The sequence below is a fragment of the Phytophthora parasitica genome (genome assembly GCF_000247585.1).
Source record: "Phytophthora parasitica INRA-310 unplaced genomic scaffold supercont2.19, whole genome shotgun sequence".
Taxonomy (NCBI): Eukaryota; Oomycota; class Peronosporomycetes; order Peronosporales; family Peronosporaceae; genus Phytophthora; species Phytophthora nicotianae.
The window spans coordinates 719555-740435 of NW_008649005.1; the positions used below are offsets into that span (position 1 = coordinate 719555).

The 20881-nt window shown below is 49.6% G+C and overlaps 9 protein-coding genes across 10 annotated transcripts; 6 read left to right on the forward strand and 3 right to left on the reverse strand.

The window, feature by feature from the left end:
* PPTG_10382 (hypothetical protein) lies at positions 1-1689 on the forward strand. The gene has a single exon (XM_008905058.1). It carries the CDS (start codon positions 31-33, stop codon positions 754-756), a length of 726 nt encoding a protein of 241 aa, XP_008903306.1. The 5' UTR covers positions 1-30; the 3' UTR covers positions 757-1689.
* Positions 759-3121, reverse strand: PPTG_10383 (hypothetical protein). Its single transcript, XM_008905059.1, has 5 exons — positions 2633-3121; positions 2409-2544; positions 2159-2335; positions 2005-2092; positions 759-1934 (listed from the first exon to the last, which is right to left on the reverse strand). The coding sequence occupies exons 1-5, from the start codon at positions 3016-3018 to the stop codon at positions 856-858; spliced, it is 1866 nt and encodes a 621-aa protein (XP_008903307.1). The 5' UTR covers positions 3019-3121; the 3' UTR covers positions 759-855.
* Positions 3122-5472: 2351 nt separating this feature from the next.
* On the forward strand, positions 5473-6717 carry PPTG_10384 (hypothetical protein). The gene is made up of 2 exons (XM_008905060.1): positions 5473-5793; positions 5865-6717. Exons 1-2 carry the CDS (start codon positions 5585-5587, stop codon positions 6592-6594), a joined length of 939 nt encoding a protein of 312 aa, XP_008903308.1. The 5' UTR covers positions 5473-5584; the 3' UTR covers positions 6595-6717.
* A 99-nt stretch (positions 6718-6816) lies between these two features.
* On the forward strand, positions 6817-7194 carry PPTG_10385 (hypothetical protein; the record flags this gene model as incomplete). Its single annotated transcript, XM_008905061.1, has 2 exons — positions 6817-6831; positions 6883-7194. The coding sequence occupies 2 exons, from the start codon at positions 6817-6819 to the stop codon at positions 7192-7194; spliced, it is 327 nt and encodes a 108-aa protein (XP_008903309.1).
* Positions 7195-7281: 87 nt separating this feature from the next.
* Positions 7282-8486, reverse strand: PPTG_10386 (hypothetical protein). Its single transcript, XM_008905062.1, has 2 exons — positions 8244-8486; positions 7282-8182 (listed from the first exon to the last, which is right to left on the reverse strand). The coding sequence occupies exons 1-2, from the start codon at positions 8348-8350 to the stop codon at positions 7462-7464; spliced, it is 828 nt and encodes a 275-aa protein (XP_008903310.1). The 5' UTR covers positions 8351-8486; the 3' UTR covers positions 7282-7461.
* A 178-nt stretch (positions 8487-8664) lies between these two features.
* PPTG_10387 (hypothetical protein) lies at positions 8665-9700 on the forward strand. Its single transcript, XM_008905063.1, has 4 exons — positions 8665-8860; positions 8936-9002; positions 9072-9262; positions 9336-9700. Exons 1-4 carry the CDS (start codon positions 8752-8754, stop codon positions 9629-9631), a joined length of 663 nt encoding a protein of 220 aa, XP_008903311.1. The 5' UTR covers positions 8665-8751; the 3' UTR covers positions 9632-9700.
* Positions 9701-9838: 138 nt separating this feature from the next.
* Positions 9839-10694, forward strand: PPTG_10388 (hypothetical protein; the record flags this gene model as incomplete). Its single annotated transcript, XM_008905064.1, has 4 exons — positions 9839-9947; positions 10022-10082; positions 10148-10347; positions 10411-10694. The coding sequence occupies 4 exons, from the start codon at positions 9839-9841 to the stop codon at positions 10692-10694; spliced, it is 654 nt and encodes a 217-aa protein (XP_008903312.1).
* A 56-nt stretch (positions 10695-10750) lies between these two features.
* Positions 10751-14982, forward strand: PPTG_10389 (hypothetical protein; the record flags this gene model as incomplete). Its single annotated transcript, XM_008905065.1, has 2 exons — positions 10751-14750; positions 14807-14982. 2 exons carry the CDS (start codon positions 10751-10753, stop codon positions 14980-14982), a joined length of 4176 nt encoding a protein of 1391 aa, XP_008903313.1.
* PPTG_10390 lies at positions 14650-19704 on the reverse strand. 2 transcript variants are annotated; one of them, XM_008905066.1, is made up of 7 exons: positions 19503-19704; positions 18886-19424; positions 18771-18827; positions 18224-18646; positions 17960-18166; positions 15179-17900; positions 14650-15115 (listed from the first exon to the last, which is right to left on the reverse strand). In XM_008905066.1, exons 2-7 carry the CDS (start codon positions 19416-19418, stop codon positions 15041-15043), a joined length of 4017 nt encoding a protein of 1338 aa, XP_008903314.1. In that variant the 5' UTR covers positions 19419-19424; positions 19503-19704; the 3' UTR covers positions 14650-15040. The 2 variants fall into 2 exon arrangements, with proteins under 2 accessions (XP_008903314.1, XP_008903315.1); XM_008905067.1 differs by having other exon boundaries at positions 18771-19424.
* Between the last annotated feature and the right edge of the window lie 1177 nt (positions 19705-20881).

Consider the following 20881-nt stretch of genomic DNA (forward strand, 5'->3'; position numbering starts at 1 on the left):
ATCTGGAGTGAAGTCAAACAGACCTCTGTCATGGGTCATCCACCTGCCACCGACGGCGACTTAACCTTCGCACGCTTCTTGGACGCAATGCTGGAGCTCGCTGCAACGTTTCAGAGCTCAATACCGGGTAACGAGACCCCGTTGATCGTGAAACTGGACTTCAAAAGCAGTCGCGCGTTCGAGGCGTCGTTGGTAGAAGTGGCCAAGTTCGTGACGCAGTACCCGTTCACAAAGGGCATCTTCATCAATGCCGACATATTACCGGGTCCGACGAACACGAACTTCGTAGCTTTTGATGCTGAGACCTTCTTGAAACAGGTCCATGACCTTGGTGAATGTGATGGTGGAAAACACCGTCATAAACTCGTACTGTCACTGGGGTGGACAACAGCCAACGCCAATGAGGAAGAGATCCATCGAGAATACTCTTCAGCAATGGCTGATGATATGCTGCGTGTATTAAAACCGTACGGAGACAACATTACCGTGACATTCCCACTACGCGCGACTAGTATTCGCAAGTCGTGGACAGCGTTGCGTCCATTACTAAACCAAAACAACTACGGCTTTACACTCTGGTGGGCAATCACTCAGATATCGGATGAAGAACTGGAGTGGCTGTTCTCAACACTGGAGCTTGAAACTCATGACGATGGCAATGGCGGCCACACAACATGCGCAGGACGAACCTTTTACGACATCAAGGGATTCGATAACTTCTTGGCGAAGCGGGGATACACAAAACTGCAAAACTGAACTGGCCTATGACAATGCATTGGTTGTATTTCTTGCTTACGATTCCTACTGCATTACACCCGCAACCAAAGCATTTCAAACAAAAATCCTTAAACCGACCTACGCTCGCACGAAGGCTCCTTTCCGCTTGATAACAAAATAGCTCCCACTACCCGTCGCTGCGTCACTAGCAGCCTGCGGTTGACCAACGTACTGATCGGTTTGATCTTTCAGCGCTCGCATCTTCGTTTGCACCCGTCGAATCGCATATCGCAGTTCAGCAGTGCTTACCCACTGCAACAACGTGCGATTCTCCATCAAACAGCCGCACATTTCCTTCGTGTGTCGAAGACATGACAAGCGGCTGGGATTGCACGAGCAGATCACACCCGAGAAGAAGACATTGTGTTTGCATCGAAAACACTGGCGTACGTCATCGACCTCCATCGATCGCTCGTCCAGCATGACGTCGCCACTCAACTCCTCAATACTCTCCAATCCGTCAGCAAGGAAAGCTTTCTTATACTCGCGCTCTTCGTGAAACAGTCGTCGCAACTCCTTTAACAGCATTTCGCAATCCGTGAGCGAGTATTCGTCTAAATTTTGCGTCGATCCGAAGTGGAACACGAAACGATCATGCGAAAATATTGAAACGCGAGCGTATTTGCGGTACATCTCGACACATTCCCGCCCATAGTCGATCCAGTTGGGGAGAACAAAGTTCACGGCCTCGTTGCAATTGAAACCTTCGCTGAAGCCGCAGTGATACGCCTTGGGGAAGGTCAAAATGCTGTCTCCGGGTTGCTGCACTAGCGTGAATACCTTCAAACCTCGACTCTGCAAAACTGACGGTGGTACCATAGTAGTCAAGTGGAGCAGCAAGTCCGGATTCTCTCGAAAACGCTCAGGCACTTGCGTTCTCATTGCAGCCTCAAACTTCTCGGCGTCTGAGGAAGAGATTCCATACCATCGCTTCTTGGCACCCAGGTGGTGATAGTTGATGCTGGACATGTAGTTATCTTCGGCGTGCCAGCAGAAGGATGCGAACAGCATACCGCAATACAACCAAGGCACGTTGATGCCGTTGATTGCGGCGCCCAAATGGCGGAGTAGTGAGCCGTATGCATCTGGCAGGTTATTTAGATTCCACCCAGTATTGCGGTAGTATTCTGGATCCGAGAAATCAATTGATTCCTTTCCTGTGTATCAATTAATAACAAGTATTAGCTGTGGCAGCAAATATGAGTTTTTAGATGAATTTTATCGTACCTTTCATTGACTGGGATGCAAACCGCTTCTTCGAGCGGAGAAATCCACTGCCTACCTGAGAGATGTCGAGATCATTGGCGTATTCCACCTGCAAATAATGAAACGTAACCAATCAGTTCATTAAATTCTAATATGTCACTGCATTTGCTGTTACCTCAACATTGGGTTCTCCGGTCTGGATAACCCGCCAATATTCCCGTTCAATCTCTTCCGATGTCAGCGAGTCTGGATCTAACCCTCTTGACCAGAACCAGTTATCCCGAAACGCGTCCGCATTAGCGCGGAACGACTTGAATGTATGCGTTCGCCCGTCGCCATAGGCATGTCCTTCCTGGAGATAAATAAACGGTAGATTATCGTCAACATGAATTTCAAAATTTTCAATAAAGTTCCACTCTACCGACTTGCAATTCGTGAATTTTCTGCTTCCTCGTGTCAAACTGTACCCGATCGTTCTCCAAATTAATAGCAAACGGCGGATTCCACCCGCGCGGTGGTATAATCTTGCAGATTCCAGTTCGCGATGCTTCTTTTTCAATGCTGCAAAACAGCAAATATCACAAAACACCAAAAACACATGTAAAAGTTTTGAAATTTTGTAGAATAATGTGAAATTTGCAGTACGCACCTCGCGATGTACTTGATCGGATCGCCAAACTGCTCCAAGGTCGGATAGAACACGGCACCCTGCGGCAACGGAGTCGTTTGAACCATCTTGGTCTCCACCACCGACTTGGCCAGCGCCAGCTTCAACATTTTCCTCGCGTCGGGCGAATCTGAGTCCGAGTCTGAGTCCATGGCTGCACGCTTTTTTTTGTAACGCCCGCTGCGGCGAGATGTACCGCTTGTACTGGTACCGTTGGCCTCTGAACGGCGTTTGCGCTGACTTTCGGCATGTCGACGGAGCAGAGCTCCTGGAGAAGAGACCGAGTCGCGACTACCGAGCGTAGTCGGCGATGACGCTGTCTGCGCGCGAACTTGCGTGAACTGGGCGTGGACCGAGTGATTCACCATGTTATCGGCGAAAATGACGGCAAAAAAAACGAATTCGGCAGCAACTGCGAAGCCGCTGGTGGGGAATCCCTACAGTGGAAAAATGTCGGCAGAGGTCAAAATGGAAAAACGGCCACATCTCGCGACAAGAACTTGGGAAAAGAAACGAGTTTGACGGGGTTTTCAACGATTTTCGTCCAATCGTACCACGATGAGGAAAATCAAAACCGAGCCCCCAGTTGGGCCTCCCATATTGGCATCGATCGAAAATGCAGGCTTCAGTTGCCACTCCGCCACTTGCCGTTGCCCCGGCGGAGGATGTGGCAATTGAAGACATGACAGTGACGAGCAATGAATTGGCCACAGACATGGCCAAGCAGGACGCCGACGAGGATCCTAAGAAGAAGCGAAGGAAGATATTGCGTACAGTTGAGGGCGTGCAACAACAGCGCGTCAGCGTGAAACTCAAATCTGGCGCCGACATAACGCTCCAAGTGCGACAGCACTTTGACAGCCGCGCACAGGCCAAAGAATACATCCAGGACTTTGCACTGGCGCAGGGAAAGCGAGCGAGACTGGACCCTAAGACCAGTGGCGGCAAAAACTTCACCTTCATTTGCAACAGTCAGACGCCGTGCAACTTCGTGGTGCGCGTGTGCAAGTACAAGAGCTCGCACCTTTCGGGACATTTCTACGTGAGCTCATTCAACATCGATCACGGCCCCGAATGCACTGGAACAGAGGCGGTGACCACCCGCCAGGTGGTGAATCACATTATGAACGCGAATGCTGCAATTAGTGGCGTGCCAAAGCTGTCGGGTCCGAGTGTTCGCGCTATTGTCCAGGCTCAGGACGGCATTACTGTGCCTTCTCGCATGGCATATCGAGCCAAGCAAGAGATCACAGGCAACATTATGAAAGACGTCGTGATCGGAATTCAAAAGCTCGAGTCGTTGCTGCTGCAATTCCAGCAACTCAACCCGTCGACCAAGCTGAATATTGAGGTCGATCAGTGGTCGCACGAGTTCAAACGCGCGTTCCTGATGCTGCCACATGCGCCACTGATACAGCGCCACAGCATGCGGATCCTCGGCTTGGATGGACTGCATATGGTCCATACAAGCAACTACCAAGGCATGTTCCTGGAGTTGATTACCAAAGATGGGAACAACGATACGTGTACGCTCGCAGTTGCTCTCTGTGACAGCAAAAGCGTCGACAATTACATGTGGTTTTTCCAGGGCTGCCTCGACGGTGGGTTATCACTCGACGTGCCAATGTTCTGCGATCGATCGCCTGCTCTAGTGCGTGCAGCCGCGTCGTTTTCCGGTGCCTCGCCCATCTTGATTCAGTGCACTGCGCACCTCATCAACAACATGGAGGAAACCTTCAAGACGACTATCGAACGAGATTTAAACCAGTTCGTATGGCGCGCTCAAGCTGCCGACACGCGAGAAGAGTTTGACGCTATCATCAACTCTCTTAGCTTGACGAACGTACGTGCAGCTGAATATCTTCGTACCATGGACCCAGAAACCTGGGCGAAACACTGTTTCCTCAAGCGACATGCTCTCTATGGATGGCAAACAACGACCTTAGCTGAGTCGGTGAACCCGTCTGTCAAAGTTACTCGGATGCTGCCACCTTTTGATTTCTTTCAGGGATACATGGAGCGCAGTATGGGCGATCTTTATCAGCGTAAAATTAACGGCAAGGGCTGGTTACAAACTGGTCGTGTTCTCACCTCGTACGCGGAGAAAATCCTCGAACAGCAGCAATTGGAGGCCGCTGCGTGTTGCGTGTCTCCCAGTGATGGTGACACTGGTGCTGCATACGTTTGGGACGCTCGAAACCCCGTTGTCAAGAAACGCCGTGTGAATCTGAGTACCAAGGCGTGTTCGTGTCTGTATCGCGATCAGTACGGACTGCCGTGCAAACACCTGTACGCTGCAGTCATATTCTTTAATAAGAGCGGAGGAGCGTGGGACCTCACGCAGCTTTGCCATCCCGTTTACACGGTGGTAAGCTACACGCAGGCGTATAGCCCATTGGTGGAACCGGTGCAAATCCCGGTGGACGAAGAGCTGGTACGCAACAATGCTATTCAGATGAAGTCGACGGGCACAAAAAGGTGCTCGGTGTGCAAGACACTCGGACACAACAAGCGGAAGTGCACTGCATTGGAGGTATGATACGTCAGCAAGTGAGAATTTTGCGCAAACTTTTTTTTATTTCTTCACCATTATTTTCCTCTACTTCATTTTCTACGGCAACATTGCCATTTGATCTTTTGGTTTCACCTACAATTTCCATGCTTCAACATGAGTTGCTTTTGCGGCCAATCATAATCGAGATTGGATCACCACTTTGCCTTTTTCTTGTTGTTTGTAAGCTTGGCGGTTTACAGGTGATTGACTTTTGACCAATCAATGAACGCGGTTTTGACGGTTGGGACCTGTCTTCGATCTTTTTCGTCGAAGATAACGCTTCGACGCATATTGAGCATCAGTCAAAGATTTGGCAGTTGGTGACAGAGCGAGGGGCTCACATCGAGATCCACCCGGACCCGCGGACGGAGCCAACCACCATGATGCAAAGTCTGCAGCAGTCTAACGACAGCGAGTTCGAGCCGCCGCAACTGGAGCTTCCGACGCGTAAAGAGCGCAAGCCTGTGTGCAAATGGACGGAGAAGGAAGATCTCATGATGCTCAAGCTAGTGCAGAAGTATGGCACGCGCCACTGGACCATTATTGGCACCAAGCTGCCTGGGCGCAACGGCAAACAATGCCGCGAAAGGTATGAGATAGTAATAGTCACTACATTGCTTCTATCGTTGCACGTATTGGACACTAACTGCAGCCCCTCAGATGGCACAACCAGCTTGACCCCGCAATCCGCAAGGAGCCGTGGACTCCCGACGAAGAGCGTATCCTCAAGGAATTGCACGACAAGTTCGGCAACAAGTGGGCGGAGATCGCCAAGATGCTGCCTGGCAGGACAGACAACGCCATCAAGAACCACTGGAACTCCAGCAAGCGGCGTCTCAAGCGTGGCTTCACTCCGGCGGCCGCGTCGCAACGCAGGCGCCGCGATAGCTCCAGTTCGGAGAGTTCTCCCAGTGGGGAATTCCCAGAGCTGCAGTCGCCTGTGTCCGGCAGACTCAACGACGTCTACCCGCTCAACACTCTTCTCACAGACCAAGTGGACTTTGCCAGTCTGTACCCAAACAGCTTTCTGCAATCCCCTCTTGCCATCCAAACAGCTCAACTTGGAAGTCCACATAGGGCTCTGTGCTGGACACCAACGGATGCGACATACAACCGCCTAAACACCCTGTGGAACATCCCGGCGTTGCCCAATTGGGTCTCTCCTGGCTTGATCAACCCTCTGAACAAGGCCACAACCATCGAGCCGTGTAGAACTAAACAGGCGTCCGACCGAGCTATGAACGGAAAGCGTCTGTTAGACGACACGAATGAGGGTAACGAGAACCATTCGTCGTCCAAGCCTGAAGCGAAGAAGCTGAAGAAAGACGACCCGTCCCTGGAGATCCTGGCCAACGCGGCGCTGCTGCAGTCGATAGGTCACACGGTGTAGCTGCTGCAGCGTTTTTGGTAAGGATCGATGCGTTTCATATGTGTACGTGGCAGCCACTCTTTATTAGTACTCTTGGTTTTCGATATTTAGTAAGTAAAAACATTTTTTTTTCCGTGTTGCCGTTGCCGTTGATTGACATTAGGTTGAAGTTTGTATACGCAAATATTTATGTTTTATCCGTATGTATAGATAGATGTGTATAGTACCGCAAAAACATGCATCATGATGCTGAAAATTGTAAGCTGGTATACATACGGATAGCTGATTTGCGGGTGGTGCGCGCCCCAGAGTCGCAACCTCGTTTCGGCCTCATACTCGCCCTTCCTCCCCTCCGCACACAAGAAGTCCAAGAGAAAGATGTTCGGCCAGATCGTCAAGCAGACCGCCAACAAGATGAGCGTGGCCGGCCGCCGCGGCATCTCGGCCTCGGCCAAGCGCATGTCCGCCGAGGGCGAGCACCACCAGCACCTGGTGTTCGAAGGCGACTTCCCCAAGGGCGTCGTGCTGGGCCTGACCCTCTTCGTGACCGCTGGCGGCATTGGTGTCCCCGTGATCCTGTACCGCTACCAGAACTGGAAGCACGGATTCCCGCAGCAGTAAGCCAAGCACGGTACAAGACGGCGCATCAAGACTTTAGCATCAAAAGACGAGTTGCCGCCGCCTGAAAAAAAAAGTATTTTGTCTGCTTCTTTTCGAGTTTCTCTAGTTGTTTTCATTCAGTAGATGACTAGAGAACGAGAAGAACGGGCGTGAATAATGACAAAAAAAAACAACGAGAAAAATGGTCAGATTAACAGGTTTCTTGGTTAGTGAGGACAATCTTCATGACAATTCGCCTCTAAAACGTCCTTAGTCTTTGTAGACAGTTTACAGCTCCTGTTTCTTGCTGTTGTCGCCGTACAGGTGCTGGAAGAAGTCCATCTTCTCGACGTGGTCGGTCTTAATGGTCTCACCTCCGGGCTTCCAGTTCGCGGGGCACACCTCGTGCGGGTGCGACGCAGCATACTGGAAGGCCTTGAGGATACGCAACGTCTCATCGACACTGCGTCCGACAGCGTCATCATTGATCTGGATGGAGCGGATCGTGCCTTCCGGGTCGATGATGAACAGTCCACGAAGAGCAGCCCCAAACATCTCGTCCTCTTCGTCCGTAACCAGCACGCCGTAGTCCTCAGAGATGCGCTTGCTGATATCGGCAATGAGCGGGATGTTCATCTTGCCCAGGCCGCCTTCACTACGCGGAGTCTTGACCCAGGCCAAGTGCGTGTGGTGCGAGTCGGTGGAGATAGCTACAACCTCGGCATTGATACTGCGGAAATGGTCGACGCTGTCACTGAAGCTCACGATCTCGGTAGGACACACGAACGTGAAGTCAAAAGGGTAGAAGAACAAGATGAGCCACTTGCCCTTGTAGTCGCTGAGCGACACCTTCTCGAACTTCTCGTTGACCACGGCGTTTACGTTGCTAAAGTCCGGCGCTGGCTTGCGAGGCGTCACCTTGAAGGCCGAGGCCGAGTAGCGGTTCTTCTTCTGATAGCCTAGCTGCTCTAGAAGTGCCTCCGAAACATGGGGGAACTGCACCTCCACGCTGCAGCGAGTTCATTAGCTTGTAAGTTATCGAATGTCCTTTTAATCAGAGTTTTATTCACCTTTTCTTGATGGTTGCGGGGGATTCCGCACTGATGACGGAGGTGGAGAGCTGCAGCAAAACTGCAACGAGCAGCAGGGTTAACTGGAAGGCACGCAGACGCAGCATGGGGACCTGAACACAGCTCCGGAGGCTTGAGAAGTGTGCGTAGAGGCTGTGGTGGCGACGCGTTTGTCAGTTCAAGAATGCAGGATCGTTCGGTAATGATGTTTGTAGATTACGTATTCTGCCACCGACTATGGCGTCTGTTGAAAACCTTGTGGTACTAGCTGATTAAGTGCTTTTGGTTGGCCCAGCTCTGCCACGATTTTTGTACACAGTTCACTGACACTTCGGTTAGCTTACTCAATATATGGTAGTAGATACCAGGCTGCTAGTACCGTCGGGAGACACTGCACAGTAATCAAATACTACAATTTTCCCAAAACCGACGTTGAGCATCACGTTTGACGAGTGCCATTCCTGAAGTTCCTGATTGTAGGGAACAGCACCGCTTGTATCAACAGAAAATGGCTACGTTTCGCGTGTTGTGTCTGCACGGTTTCGGTCAGGACGCCACCAAGTTTCGCAACCGCATCTCGTCGCTCCGACGTGCGCTCAAGTCTAGCTTCGATTTTGGTGCGTAGCGCACTACATTTGCATTGGGTTTGCTACCTTATTCAGAATATTGACCTTGATCTGCGTGGTCGATAGTGTTTCCGGAAGCTCCATTCCTGGTGACTAGCTTTCCGAACTCGACACCTGAGGAGCAGGCTAAAATGTGAGTGGAACTGTGTTGAAGCAATTGGAAGCATGTTACTGATGGATACATCGTTTTTGGTCAACACAGTGCTGAAGTGGAGCCGACGTATAAGTGGTGGGACTTTGAGATCGATGAGGAGACAGGCAAGCACACGTATGGACGCGTCGATGAGGCCGTGGGTTACCTCGCAGAGTTTGTGCGTAAGGAGGGCCCTTTCGACGGCATCTTCGGCTTCAGCCAGGGAGGCATGATGGTCAATCTTCTCTTGCAACGACAATGTACGCTACTAATTTAATTTCCGTTGTGAGTTGGTGTGGACGATTGAGCTTCACTGATAATATGGTCTTTTAGGTGCGGACCCAAACAACTCGCCGTTCTCGTTCAAGTTCGCTTTGTTCTTCGCTTCGTGCGATCTTGGGGATCCAGTGTACAAGACTGAGCAGAAGGTAGATGTGCCGTCAATCCATTTCATGGGCGAGACGGACGCAATCGTTTCATTGGAAAGAAGCCGAAAGCTGCTCGAGCTGTACAACAACCCAAAGGTTTTCGTGCATCCTGGAGGTCACTTCATCCCGACCAACAAAGAGGCGAAGGATGCACTGCGAGAGTTTGCTCAGGAACTGACCGTACGTAATAGCTCTAAGTAGTAATCTAGACAATGTCTAAATAGAAGAAAATGCCTGTGAATACTCGATAAATACCACCCAAGCTGGGCGGGTACTTGTATGCGTTCTCTTGTCAATTGCTCTACTAAAGGGATGTATGAATCTTCCCGTACTAGAACATCCATCGCTGCGACACCGTTGAATACGTCATTTCGACTTTACCAAAGCAGACGTCAGTCCATTGTAGCCATGAACAAGTATCGCGTCCTGTGTCTTCATGGCTACCGTCAAGACGCTCTGAAGCTGCGTGGCCGCATTGCTGCGTTGCGTCGCACGTTCAAGTCCAGCGTAGAGTTCGGTTAGTGGAGACTTTTACGTTGATTTGATGCATTCGTCCTCACCGTGTTTATTCTATCCTTTTGAATGCTGCAGTGTGTCTGGACGCTCCGTTTGAAGTGCCATATGAGCCCACCTCGGAAGAACACGCTAACAAGTACGGTGCTAATCTGGCCATTAATCGTTCAAGGAGACTGATTTGTTGTTTTGTTGCTGCTATAGTGGAGAGACTGGCGAGAACGTAAAGCAGTTGAAGTGGTGCGACTTCACTCGCGACGAAGAGACTGGTCAATATCTGCTCTCGAGGGTGGAAGAATCGATCGAATACGTTGCAAACTTTGTCAAGAAGGAGGGACCGTTTGACGGCATTTTCGGATTCAGTCAAGGAGGTTCCATGGCGTCGATGATCCTGCAGAGACAAGGTACGATATGAAACAGTGAATTGCTGAGCTTGTTTTATTGACATCTATGTGCTGTGTGATCAGTGAGCACTTCAGAATCGCCCTTCGCATTCCGCTTCGCCATCTTCGTGTCTGCTGGTGCTGTGGGCGATCCGAAGTACATGAGGGATGTGAAGGTGGACATGCCGTCATTGCACATCATCGGCGAGACGGACGCTGTAGTGGACAACGAGAGGAGTCTCGCACTCAAGGATATCTTCGTGAAGCCTACTGTTTTTATGCACCCTGGTGGCCACTACATCCCCACGAACAAAGAGCCCAAGGACGCATTCCGAGCTTTCTTCAAAGAGCTCCAAGAAGCACAGTAAGCCTCCAGCTTAGAGAATGTAGCCAAACACTGATAATGTAGCCATTTTCAGGTTTGATGTGGTCCACTGTTGCTAATCATGGATTGCGATCTTCCATCAAAGGTCACTCGAGTGAATCCATGCTAGCATTGCGAGTGCTCCTCGCTGTATTCCTCTCTATCTGGAGCTTCCACCGGCCCGCCGAAGCTGGTACAGTACTGGTCGTGACTCCAGAGAATGAGGCGTCTCTCACGCTCGCCGCTGAGCTCTACCGGGCCTCGCAAGAGACTGACCAGACTCATAACAAAGAGAGACTACTTCGAGAAAGTATCAACGCGTATCCAGACATCGCAGCGGCTTACAACAATTTAGCCATGTTGATCTTTGAGCGTCAAGAAAGAGGCGAAGCTCTACGGCTGCTGGAACGCGGTCTACAAGCTGCTGAAGCCACTCATGACTGGGAAAATGTAGCCAATATCCACAACAACTTCGGGTTTATCATTCGAGAACGCGGCAAATGGAGCGTTGCGCATTCGTTAGAAGCTCTCGGTCACTTTGACAAGGCATTGGAGGTCAATCCTGAGTTCGTGGGGGCTTTGTATAATAAAGCGTCGGTATTGTTGGCGCTGCGTAGAGATATGGAGTCTAAGGAGATGTTACTGAAGGTGTTGGAGCTTGAACCAGATGATCGACAAGCTCACTTAGATCTGGGCAGGATTTACTTTGAGCATGGAGATCTGGAGAAGGCGTTGGAGCATGAAGACTGCGTGATTAAGTTGGCTACGACCACCAAGGAGAAGCTGCAAGGAATGCACAACAAAGGGGTGTTTTTAAAGGAGTACAACTTGCTCTCTCGCGCTCTTGAAGTGTACAATGAGATGCTGACAATCGATTCGGTTGAGTCGTATGTATTGATCGATATGATGAATGCTAAAAGATCATATTGTGACTGGAAAGGCATGGAGAAGCTGGAAAATCAAGTTATACTTGCTGCTCAACGACAATTTGAGCTGGAAAGCCCACAAGAATCGCCCATGTTCTTGCCTTTCGATTCAACTTTACTCAAAGTTCCCGATATTTTCCGGAAAAGGCTAGCAATTCGAGCCTCGAAAGTCTACGAACAGCCAAGTACGCTTGAACTGCTACCGTTATCTTGGAGTGATAATGAGCCAACATGGGATCGTCCTGTGACCCCCAAGCGCTTAAAAATCGGGTATTTGAGCTTCGATTACCGGGATCACCCCATGGGGCACCTAACTCTGGGATTAATTGAACAGCATGCGGCGCTGGCTCGGGGTGTGGACACAATATGCTACTCATACGGCCCAAATTCTGTGGCTTCAGCACCTTGGCGTCGACAGTTTGAAGAAAAATGCGGCATTTTTCGAGATTTATTAGGCATGTCTGATCTCGAGGTGGCACAGACTATTGGACTTGATGGAATTGATGTATTAGTGGATCTTATGGCGCATACTAAAGGAGCAAGACTGGGTATCCCGTCATTAAGACCGAGTCGAATCGTTGTCAATTACCTCGGATATCCGGGGACAATGGGCTCAAGTTTCACAGATTTTGTCATGGTGGATAAAATGGTCCTCCCACCGGAAGTAGCAGCATCAAGTATGACGGAACAGGTTGTGTATCTCCCATACACGTACCAAGCGAATCGTTATGAGCCTTGGATTCCTTCATGTGGTGATATTGAATGTCAACGAACCAACCGATCACAACATGGCTTACCTACTGATGCCTTGGTATTCTGCAATTTCAACACTATTAACAAGATGGAGAGCGAGTCTTTCGCAGTTTGGATGAGTATTCTAAGGCAAGTTCCTAATAGTGTGCTCTGGGTACTCGCTCCATCCGGTCTAGACGCTCCTCGTGTGATGGAACAGCTACATGACCAAGCAATGGCACATGGTGTTCTCCCGTCTAGATTGATTTTCGCTCCAAGAATGGATAAATATTCCCATCTTGCGCGGATTTCAGTAGCTGATGTTTTCTTGGATTCGTTTATCTATAACGCACACTCGACTGCGGCCGATGCGCTTTGGGCGAATGTTCCGATTGTTACGCTATGGGGAGATACGTTTCCATCTCGTGTTGCAGCGTCGTTGATACTGAACGCTATTCCGTACTTGGAACTGGTACCACACAGCGTAAAAGACTACGAACGCATGGCTGTTTACCTGGCTGAAACACCGAAGGTTTTACGTCGTATTCGCAACGCGTTGGCGTCTCACACACTGACGTCACCGTTGTTTAATACCAGGCAAACCACGGAAACCATTGAAACTGCGTACGAAGTGATGCACGACGTTGGGAATCGCTTACACCCACTTACGAAAGAAGCGAGAAAGCCACGATTTCAACTAATTATTCAACCTGAGCGCTCGTTTGATGCATTTGGCAACCTAGAAATGGTCAACTCTCCTGTGAAAGATGTCATTCAGCAAGGAATTTCTCTTCAAGAAAATGGAAACTACATTGGCGCTCAAAATGTGTATTCGCGTGTATTACGTGCGAGTCCAGGGAATGCAGACGCTATCCATTTATTGGGTACAATTCACTTCCAGAATGGAGAATTTAACAGCGCCATTGAGTACATTTCACAAGCTGTGGCTGTAAATCCACAGGTGACGTGGTATCACTCCAATCTGGCACTTTGCTACATGGCACTCGAACAGCTTGAGACTGCAGAAGAAGAGTTTCATACTGCTTTGCACCTTGAAGCGTCCAACCGCATGGCTGTATCGAAGCTGAGTGAAATTTACACTAGTCAGAAATCGCTCAACAAAGTTGTTGATCTCTACGCAACATACGGCGAAGCTGCGTATTTCTCCTTGAGACAACCAACAAGTTCCAGTCAAGATGAGATTGAGCAAGCTTACACAGTCTACTCCAACGCATTGGACAAGACCGGACAAGCTCTGAAGGCTATTGAAGTGTTCGAAGAAGCAGTAAAAAAACACCCCACCATCTTTAAACTCCGCTACAACCTCGGGGTGTTGTATAACGAGCACGGAAAATATGATCAAGGAAACCAGCAGCAGTTTGACGCTGTGGGTGCTCAAGCTCGCTATCTCTTCGAGATTCAAGGGCGGCATTTTCAGAAAATCCCTCGTCCAGGTCACAAAGTCGTCATCGCTTTTTATTGCCACGAATATGGTCAGTCATGGTGGGAGAAATGGGGGCCTTCATCACTGAATACAGGTCTGGGTGGATCAGAAGAAGCAGTCGTGTTCCTGTCTCGTGAACTCCAAAAACTCGGCTACTGGGTGGAAGTTTATGGCGATCCGTCTCCACAAGATATCTCGACTTTAGATCAAGCAGACGAAGACATTGTTCGCTGGTATCCGCACTATACGTACGATATTGACGACAAAGGAATCGACATTTTCGTTGCTTGGAGGTACCATATTTCGATGGCTATGGGCCGATCTGCTCGTAAAAAGTTCTTGTGGATGCACGATCTCCCTCAGGAAGACGCGAGGTGGTCGTCCGAGCTGTTGAATAATGCTGACGGGATCTTCTGTGTTAGTGAATTCCACGCTTCTGCTTTTCCTGAAATTCTGCAATCAAAAATTACAGTGAGTACCAATGCAGTCGATCGATCATTCTTCGTCAACGGACCCAACCACGCAGATCGATTCGTCTACGGGAGCTCACCAAGTCGTGGATTGTACACACTATTGAAGACATGGCCTCGTATCCGAGAGAAGATTCCTACTGCTGAACTGTCGGTATTTTACGGCTTCACACCCGCGTTCATGAAGTGGGGAAATTCTCATGTGACCAACTTTACGGACTGGATGAGCGAGATGCATAGATTACTTACCGAGACACCCGGTGTGCGCTTCGTGGGTCTCGTTAACCACGCGCAATTGGCGAAAGAATACTCGTATGCGGGATTTTATCTGTACCCGACAACATTTTCCGAAACGAGCTGTATTTCTCTAATGAAAGCCATGGCGAATGGTGCTATCCCAATTACCAGTCGATTCCCAGTCTCTGCGTTACCTGAGACTGTCAACGACTATGACCTTGGACCGCGAGCTCTACAACAACGCACTGTTGGTACGTTAAGAATTTGTAAATGCTCTTTTTTTATTCTGACTTTGCTGTGACGTTAGATGACGATCCGGAATGGCTGGAGCTCTGGATACAAAGCATCGTGGATGCTGTGTACAATGAACAGCAAGTAACCACTATACGCCATCGTATGAAGCGGTTTGCTCGGAAGAAATACCGCTGGGAAAATATTGCACTGGAGTGGCATCGAATCATCTCCAAACCAAAATTTCCATAAGTAAAAAAATCTTGCGATTTCTTTCGTGTGTGTATATTCGCTTTTACCCCTCCATTTCTTACAGGTTCAGCTTCGTGCGGCATTTCTTACAGTACCAGTCGTCAGCAGGAACTGCATCAAGCTTAGCACATTTCTAATAGCAAAAAAAAAACAAATTAGCATTAATCACATGATAAATAATCCATAAAGCCCGTACCAGGTGGAAAACGCGGTCACAGCCCTTAGTGCCGTCCTCGGAGCCGCAGATCACATGCGAATCCAGTCGAATTTTGTTCTTCTTACACGCTCCGCACGTCTGCAGGTTGCACTCATTGCAAAACCACTCCGTCTCTGGGATTTTCTCCAGTCCAATGCAACTAACATGGAATGCACGAGGACACCCATCGCAGCAGAGCAGCTCCCCACCCAGGCCACATACACTGCAGTCGACATCCCATTGGTCTTCCGGATTCTTCGGCCCTGTGTGGGTTTCCACGTGTGCAGGTCGCACTGGCGAAGTTTTGCTTGATGCCGGACGAGCCGAAGACGTAGCAGACACTGCAGAATCCGAGTCAGCATCGCTCTCAGACTCTGAATCATCTGACTTTGCCTTGTCCAGCTTCGTCTGCTTGCGACGTCGACCTCGTGTTGGCGACTGCGAGCGTCTCGGTCGCTTGGCTGCTTTGCCGTTCTTCTTGGTAGGGAACACCGGGTTGACGGATGTATCGCATTCGTGGCAGAAGATCTTGCCACGAGGGACACGACGCAGTCCAATGCACGAGTAGTGGAAGACGTGAGGACACCCGTCGCAGCACACGAGCTCTCCTCCTTCGCTGCAGATGTAGCAGTCCTCTTCCCATTCGTCCACTGACTCGCGCATACGGCTGTCTTCCTCGTCGGCTTCTTCCACTTGTTTCTTCTTGACTGCACGCTCCTTACGTGATCGCTTCTCCTTCTCACTCTTAGCGCGCGTCTTCATCGCATCTTCATCCGACACATTCAAAAAGCCCAGAACTTCGAGACGATGCACCAGTGAGGCCAACGCAGTGGCCATAACAGCAACAGTCTTGCCACGCTTTACACTCTGAATCCAACGCTCACGGCAATATTTAGACGGCCACAGCATCGTGCCGTCATCCACCAGAGCGTCCATCACTTCCTCTTCTTCGTCGTCGTCCTCTTCGTCACTCTTATCATCGTTCTGTTCAGGTTCTTCACTGGAGTTATTCGCACTCTTGTTGGCATCCAATTCCGTGGTATTTGATGATGCAGCACTGCCTGGTTTCAGCTTCGTTTGAGCAGCCATCAACTCGCTCTCTAGCGCCAACAAAGAACCAGAAAAGTCCTCGATCTTGTCGATTTCCTGCACGGATTTTCTCCACTCCATTCCGCCATTTTCAGGACGATCAGGCCACGTAGAGCCCAGCGTACGAAGGCATCTCGAGATCCAGTCCTGACCCTTAAGTAGATCTTCACGGAAAGACTCGACACTTGGTTCTGCATGCTGAACAGCTTTACGTTTCGAGTGCTTGTCGTTCTTCCATTGTAAGAACGCCGTTTCTTCGTCAGTCGAGCTGCCAGACGCACGTGGCACTCGCTTCTTGGCACTCTCCTCATTCAAGAGATCGGAAATCAACAGTCCAGGCTTCGAAACGGGCATCTCACTCGACAGTTCTTCCATATGGTCATTCAAGGCAGAGCGGAGTTGAGCCTCGCGAGGAACACGAGCATCTAGCGCTTCCAATAGCGAGTTTACCTCCGTCTGGGACGAATAGCAGTACCACGTTGCATTCATGTCGTCTTCAGGGATCAAACCACCTCTCGGAGATCCGCTCTTGCACAGAGACTCGTACTTCCGTCTTAACGTGTCTGATGGGCCTGGCCTTTCAACATAGAGTCGCTGTAAATCTCCTCGAAGAATCCAGTACCTTAGCTGGTCTCTGTCTCGTCCGATAGGCTCTGATCGCACGAAAGACTGGAGCAGTAGAGCACTGAACTTGCGCTTTTTCTGCAATGCTTCTTCCTCTCTAATAGCCTCAGCATCCAGAATCTCCAGAACGTGCGTGGCAGACACGATAATGCGGTCTGGAAGGCCACATTCCTTGCCCTTTTCGATGGCACTTCGCAGTAACGCTGCGTCTTTCGACGTTAATCCATCAGTAATTCCCTTTTTCGCTTGAGTGCGCTTCCGTTCGATCTGTTCCTGTCTTTGAAGCTTGCGTTGCTTCACTTCCACCTTCTGACGAAGACGTTCACGTTGCTTGTCGAGTTTCTTTTTCCGCGCAATGTACTCGTGTCGAGAGATAAATTCCTGTGTCTGTAGATTCTCCAGCTCTTCTTCATTTTTTGCCAGAGCTTCTTCACTGTAGGCGAGATCGTCCAAGTCCGAGTCGCTAGCGGAGCCCATATCGCCATCGAAATCGCACTTGGTCTCCTCCACGCCGTCACTTTTCCCCAGCCACGTCTTCATCGACGTCTTGTTGGACTCGACAATGCTAGCCAACTCAGCACGCTGCTTCTCTCGAAGTTTCTTCTCGTCTTCTAGTGTAAGTTTCTTGTCCTGCAGTACTGCGCGGTTGTATTCCTTCGTCCCCTGGATCATTTCGTTGAGATGTTTGCCCAGCAGATTACGGACCTTTTCCGTACCCACAAGGCGACCAACAAGGAATTGCAGCAACGCCAGTTTGTGCTGCACTTGTAACGCAGGGTAATCGGTGTCCTGTAAGGCTTTGAATGCAGCCAGGAAAGTCGCCGTTGCGTGTGCTGTGTAGCGAGGCACAGCAGAGATTAAACTGCACAAAATGGATGGCCACGTTAACGGCGTCAGCATCGAGCGAGTGGGTACGCCTACTGTCAAAGGAGCGTGCTGGATCTCGTATCGATAGCGCTCGCTGTCGTCGATAGATGTTTCGTCGTCGGATACGTAGTCGTCGTCCTCTCTGCAACGGAAAACGTGTAAGAAAATGAGGATTACCACCAGAATATCAAAGCATCGCACCTGTCCTCGAGGATTTTCTCCAAAAGACACATGTGGATCTCCGTCAGCATAGGTGAGTGCTTTGAGTGGATCAGAGCGCGACTGAACTGGTCCACTGTAATATCCGCGAGCTCCAGGATATCGCGGAACGCGTAGATGCAGTCCCACACTGCCAGCAACTTGCCAACGCATTTCGTCGGGATATCCGCAAAGTCACACGGCATCGGGCTGTATAAAGCATCAACGTTAGAATAACATTCAACACCAGTATGTCCACGTACGTACGTTGGTTTGTCTGGACGCGACGTATCCTCAATCACCTCGCGCGGGATTTCGTCGATTCCGCGTTTCTTCTTGTTATTGAGAGATTCCTCCTTTCTTCGAAGAGCTGCGTCCTCTTTTTCCAACTTCTCGAGCTTCTCCTTGGCGGCCCGCACAGTCTTGCCGAGATCTTCCGCTAGTCTGCCGAGTTTTTCCTCCTCCTTATCTTTGTACTTGATTTTTTTGCGACTAAGGATACGGTCCTGCATCTCCAAGACTCGCTTGGCCTTGTGCTCAATCGCCTCCACCGACTTTTTCGCCAGCATTTCCTCCCTCATCTGCTCCGCCTGACGCCTGCGTGCATCACGCTCCAATTTCTCTGTTTCACGCATCACACGCGCTTTCTCCTTCGATTCCTTCTTCAAACGACGTCGGTCCAAACATTCTCTGCAAAAAAATAAAAAAAAACACGTCGGTCCAAACATTCTCTGCAAAAAAATAAAAAAAAACAAGTAAGTAATACATCCACCACTAAAACTTTTTTCACAATGATAAATATTTAGCCACGTACGAGCACATTTTACAATACCACTCACTGTCTGGAATCATATCTTCACTCATTCCCAAACTGAAAAAATAAAAAAAAATTAGCACCAATTATTAAAATAATAAAATAAATAACTTACCAGCTCATGTGGAACGCTCTGGGACAGCGATCACAGCACAGCAACTCTCCTCCGTCCTTGCAAATGTTGCAGTACCATCGATTATGGTCCGACCAGCCGTCATCTCCCGTGTCGTTGCCATCTTCATCGGCCGAGTGCACGGGTGTGTCAATGGCTGTAGTGGCGACGCTCTCTGCGTCTTCTTCGCTGTTATTGCAGAGCTCCACGACGCTCAGCATGTGGGCGGGACGTGCGTGGAGTCCGTCCATGTCGCTATTTGTGGCATAGATCTGGTCGTTCATATCCTTAAATGTGGCATGTCGAGGCAGATTGAACTTATTCTCCGTCTTTTTGCGAGGAGGCTTCTTGGCCCGGGCCTTGGGTTTGCCAGTGTCTCGACTGGAATAGACCGAGGACTGGATAAACCGGGCCTTGCCGGTGTATTTGGGCTTGCTCATATAGGGAGGAGGAGATCCCGGCGGTGGAGGTGGTGGTGGAGGAGGAGGCATCATCACGAAGCCAGACGAGTCCAAGTCGCTGTCTTCGTCACTCATTTTCGTCTGGAAATTGGGTAATTATCACTGCACGGTTAGTGAAACTAGGTTGTTTGGTGTTAAACGGCAAAGTTTGCCACGTACGTAGAGGAAAGAGTATGGAGGGTTACAAGCACCGAAAGGAGCGAAACGCGACGTCAGACGACCAACTGGTCACGTATATACGCGTCAAGAAGGGAGAAGAGCGTGGGAAAGCGCTCTAGTCTCCTGTCGCCGCGCCACGAGGACGAACGTGGCGAGTCGCTTGCTCGATTGGAATTGAGCCTCGAGTCTTGCCAAAAACGGAGGAAGGCAAAAAACTGGATGTTTTATGCGTTACGCATTAATTTGTAGAGTCGATGATATGTTGGGTTTTGTAAGCAATGAGGAAAAGTTGCGAATGAAATATGAGAATCATAGTTTTGGCCCGATAGCAAAGCGCTCGCCACGTCCACACCCCCACCCGCTAGCCAGCCAATCTTTTCTTCTCCCCCTCGAGTGGTTACGTAGGTTCCTCCTTGCTTCCACATCCAGTTGCAATCAGATTTTTTTTTTCAATGCCACATCCAACGGGATCGTAACACGTTGATAATATGCAATGAACACTTTCTAGCGAACCCGAAAGCGAAACAATGAAAAACTTCAACTAAGTTACCGGCCATGAAGCCGTCACACAGTCATAGTTGTCAACGGCGCAAGTGTATGTAAGTGTCGTCGACGCCTAGGAAACGACAATTTAGCCACTTGAAGTTGTAAGCCGTTAACGCACCTCAGCAAGCAACCTCCGTTGATGACCATCACCCCAGTGGCATGATCTACATGTGCATTGTCGATACATGTTGGTTGTAGCGGTTCAGTACATGTGAGGCATCGGTCCTCTTAGAGGCTTAACGTGTCGTTCATTTGATACGCTTACAACAGCACGAGTACGATTGTAGTGTCACTTTTGGGGTTATGATACTATTAACGCGCGTTGCTGGGTCCTGAGAGGATTCAATGAAACAATGAAAACAGGTTTTCACACCTAGAAGTAAACTATGGTATTGCCGACTACATTTAAAAGAAAGTTGCCTGTTTACCACGCTTAGATAAGTATCGTGATAACTTCCTTGTCAGCTGCATGCATAGATTTGTGACGGCAATCGATATCTGTAGTGCCCTGTAGGTCGTCTTGAGGATCTATGAGCAAGGAGATCTAAGCAAGTCAAATGGCTGCCATTTAGTACGCAGTTGACTGAATTCGCGTAACATGCATTTAGCGAGACAAAATGCAAAGAACCTTTGATCAGATAACACTCTAGCCTGCGCCAAACTGCACCGCAATCGATCGGATAGGCACCGCGAGCTCTAAGTTGTTCTTGCAATGCTACAAAAGTGTGATTAATCATTCCCGAAAACAAAAGGTGAGTTATCCAGGATCTTGCGGGGTTATTCTACTTCGGAGAGGAAAATTTCCAGCATAAGCGACGACATTTAGTTCATGA

Coding starts and splice junctions, on each gene's coding strand:
- PPTG_10384 (XM_008905060.1), top strand. CDS start 5,585: ATGATGCAAAGTCTGCAGCAGTCTAACGACAGCGAGTTCGAGCCGCCG. Junction 5,794..5,864: donor GGCAAACAATGCCGCGAAAG/GTATGAGATAGT, acceptor GCAGCCCCTCAG/ATGGCACAACCAGCTTGACC.
- PPTG_10386 (XM_008905062.1), bottom strand. CDS start 8,350: ATGCTGCGTCTGCGTGCCTTCCAGTTAACCCTGCTGCTCGTTGCAGTT. Junction 8,183..8,243: donor CCCGCAACCATCAAGAAAAG/GTGAATAAAACT, acceptor AACTCGCTGCAG/CGTGGAGGTGCAGTTCCCCC.
- PPTG_10390 (XM_008905066.1), bottom strand. CDS start 19,418: ATGAGTGACGAAGACAGCGACTTGGACTCGTCTGGCTTCGTGATGATG. Junction 18,167..18,223: donor TCGCGTCCAGACAAACCAAC/GTACGTACGTGG, acceptor TGCTTTATACAG/CCCGATGCCGTGTGACTTTG. Junction 17,901..17,959: donor GAGAAAATCCTCGAGGACAG/GTGCGATGCTTT, acceptor TTTCCGTTGCAG/AGAGGACGACGACTACGTAT.
- PPTG_10382 (XM_008905058.1), top strand. CDS start 31: ATGGGTCATCCACCTGCCACCGACGGCGACTTAACCTTCGCACGCTTC.
- PPTG_10383 (XM_008905059.1), bottom strand. CDS start 3,018: ATGGTGAATCACTCGGTCCACGCCCAGTTCACGCAAGTTCGCGCGCAG. Junction 2,545..2,632: donor CCGATCAAGTACATCGCGAG/GTGCGTACTGCA, acceptor GCTGTTTTGCAG/CATTGAAAAAGAAGCATCGC. Junction 2,336..2,408: donor AGAAAATTCACGAATTGCAA/GTCGGTAGAGTG, acceptor ATTTATCTCCAG/GAAGGACATGCCTATGGCGA.
- PPTG_10387 (XM_008905063.1), top strand. CDS start 8,752: ATGGCTACGTTTCGCGTGTTGTGTCTGCACGGTTTCGGTCAGGACGCC. Junction 8,861..8,935: donor CAAGTCTAGCTTCGATTTTG/GTGCGTAGCGCA, acceptor CGTGGTCGATAG/TGTTTCCGGAAGCTCCATTC. Junction 9,003..9,071: donor CCTGAGGAGCAGGCTAAAAT/GTGAGTGGAACT, acceptor TGGTCAACACAG/TGCTGAAGTGGAGCCGACGT.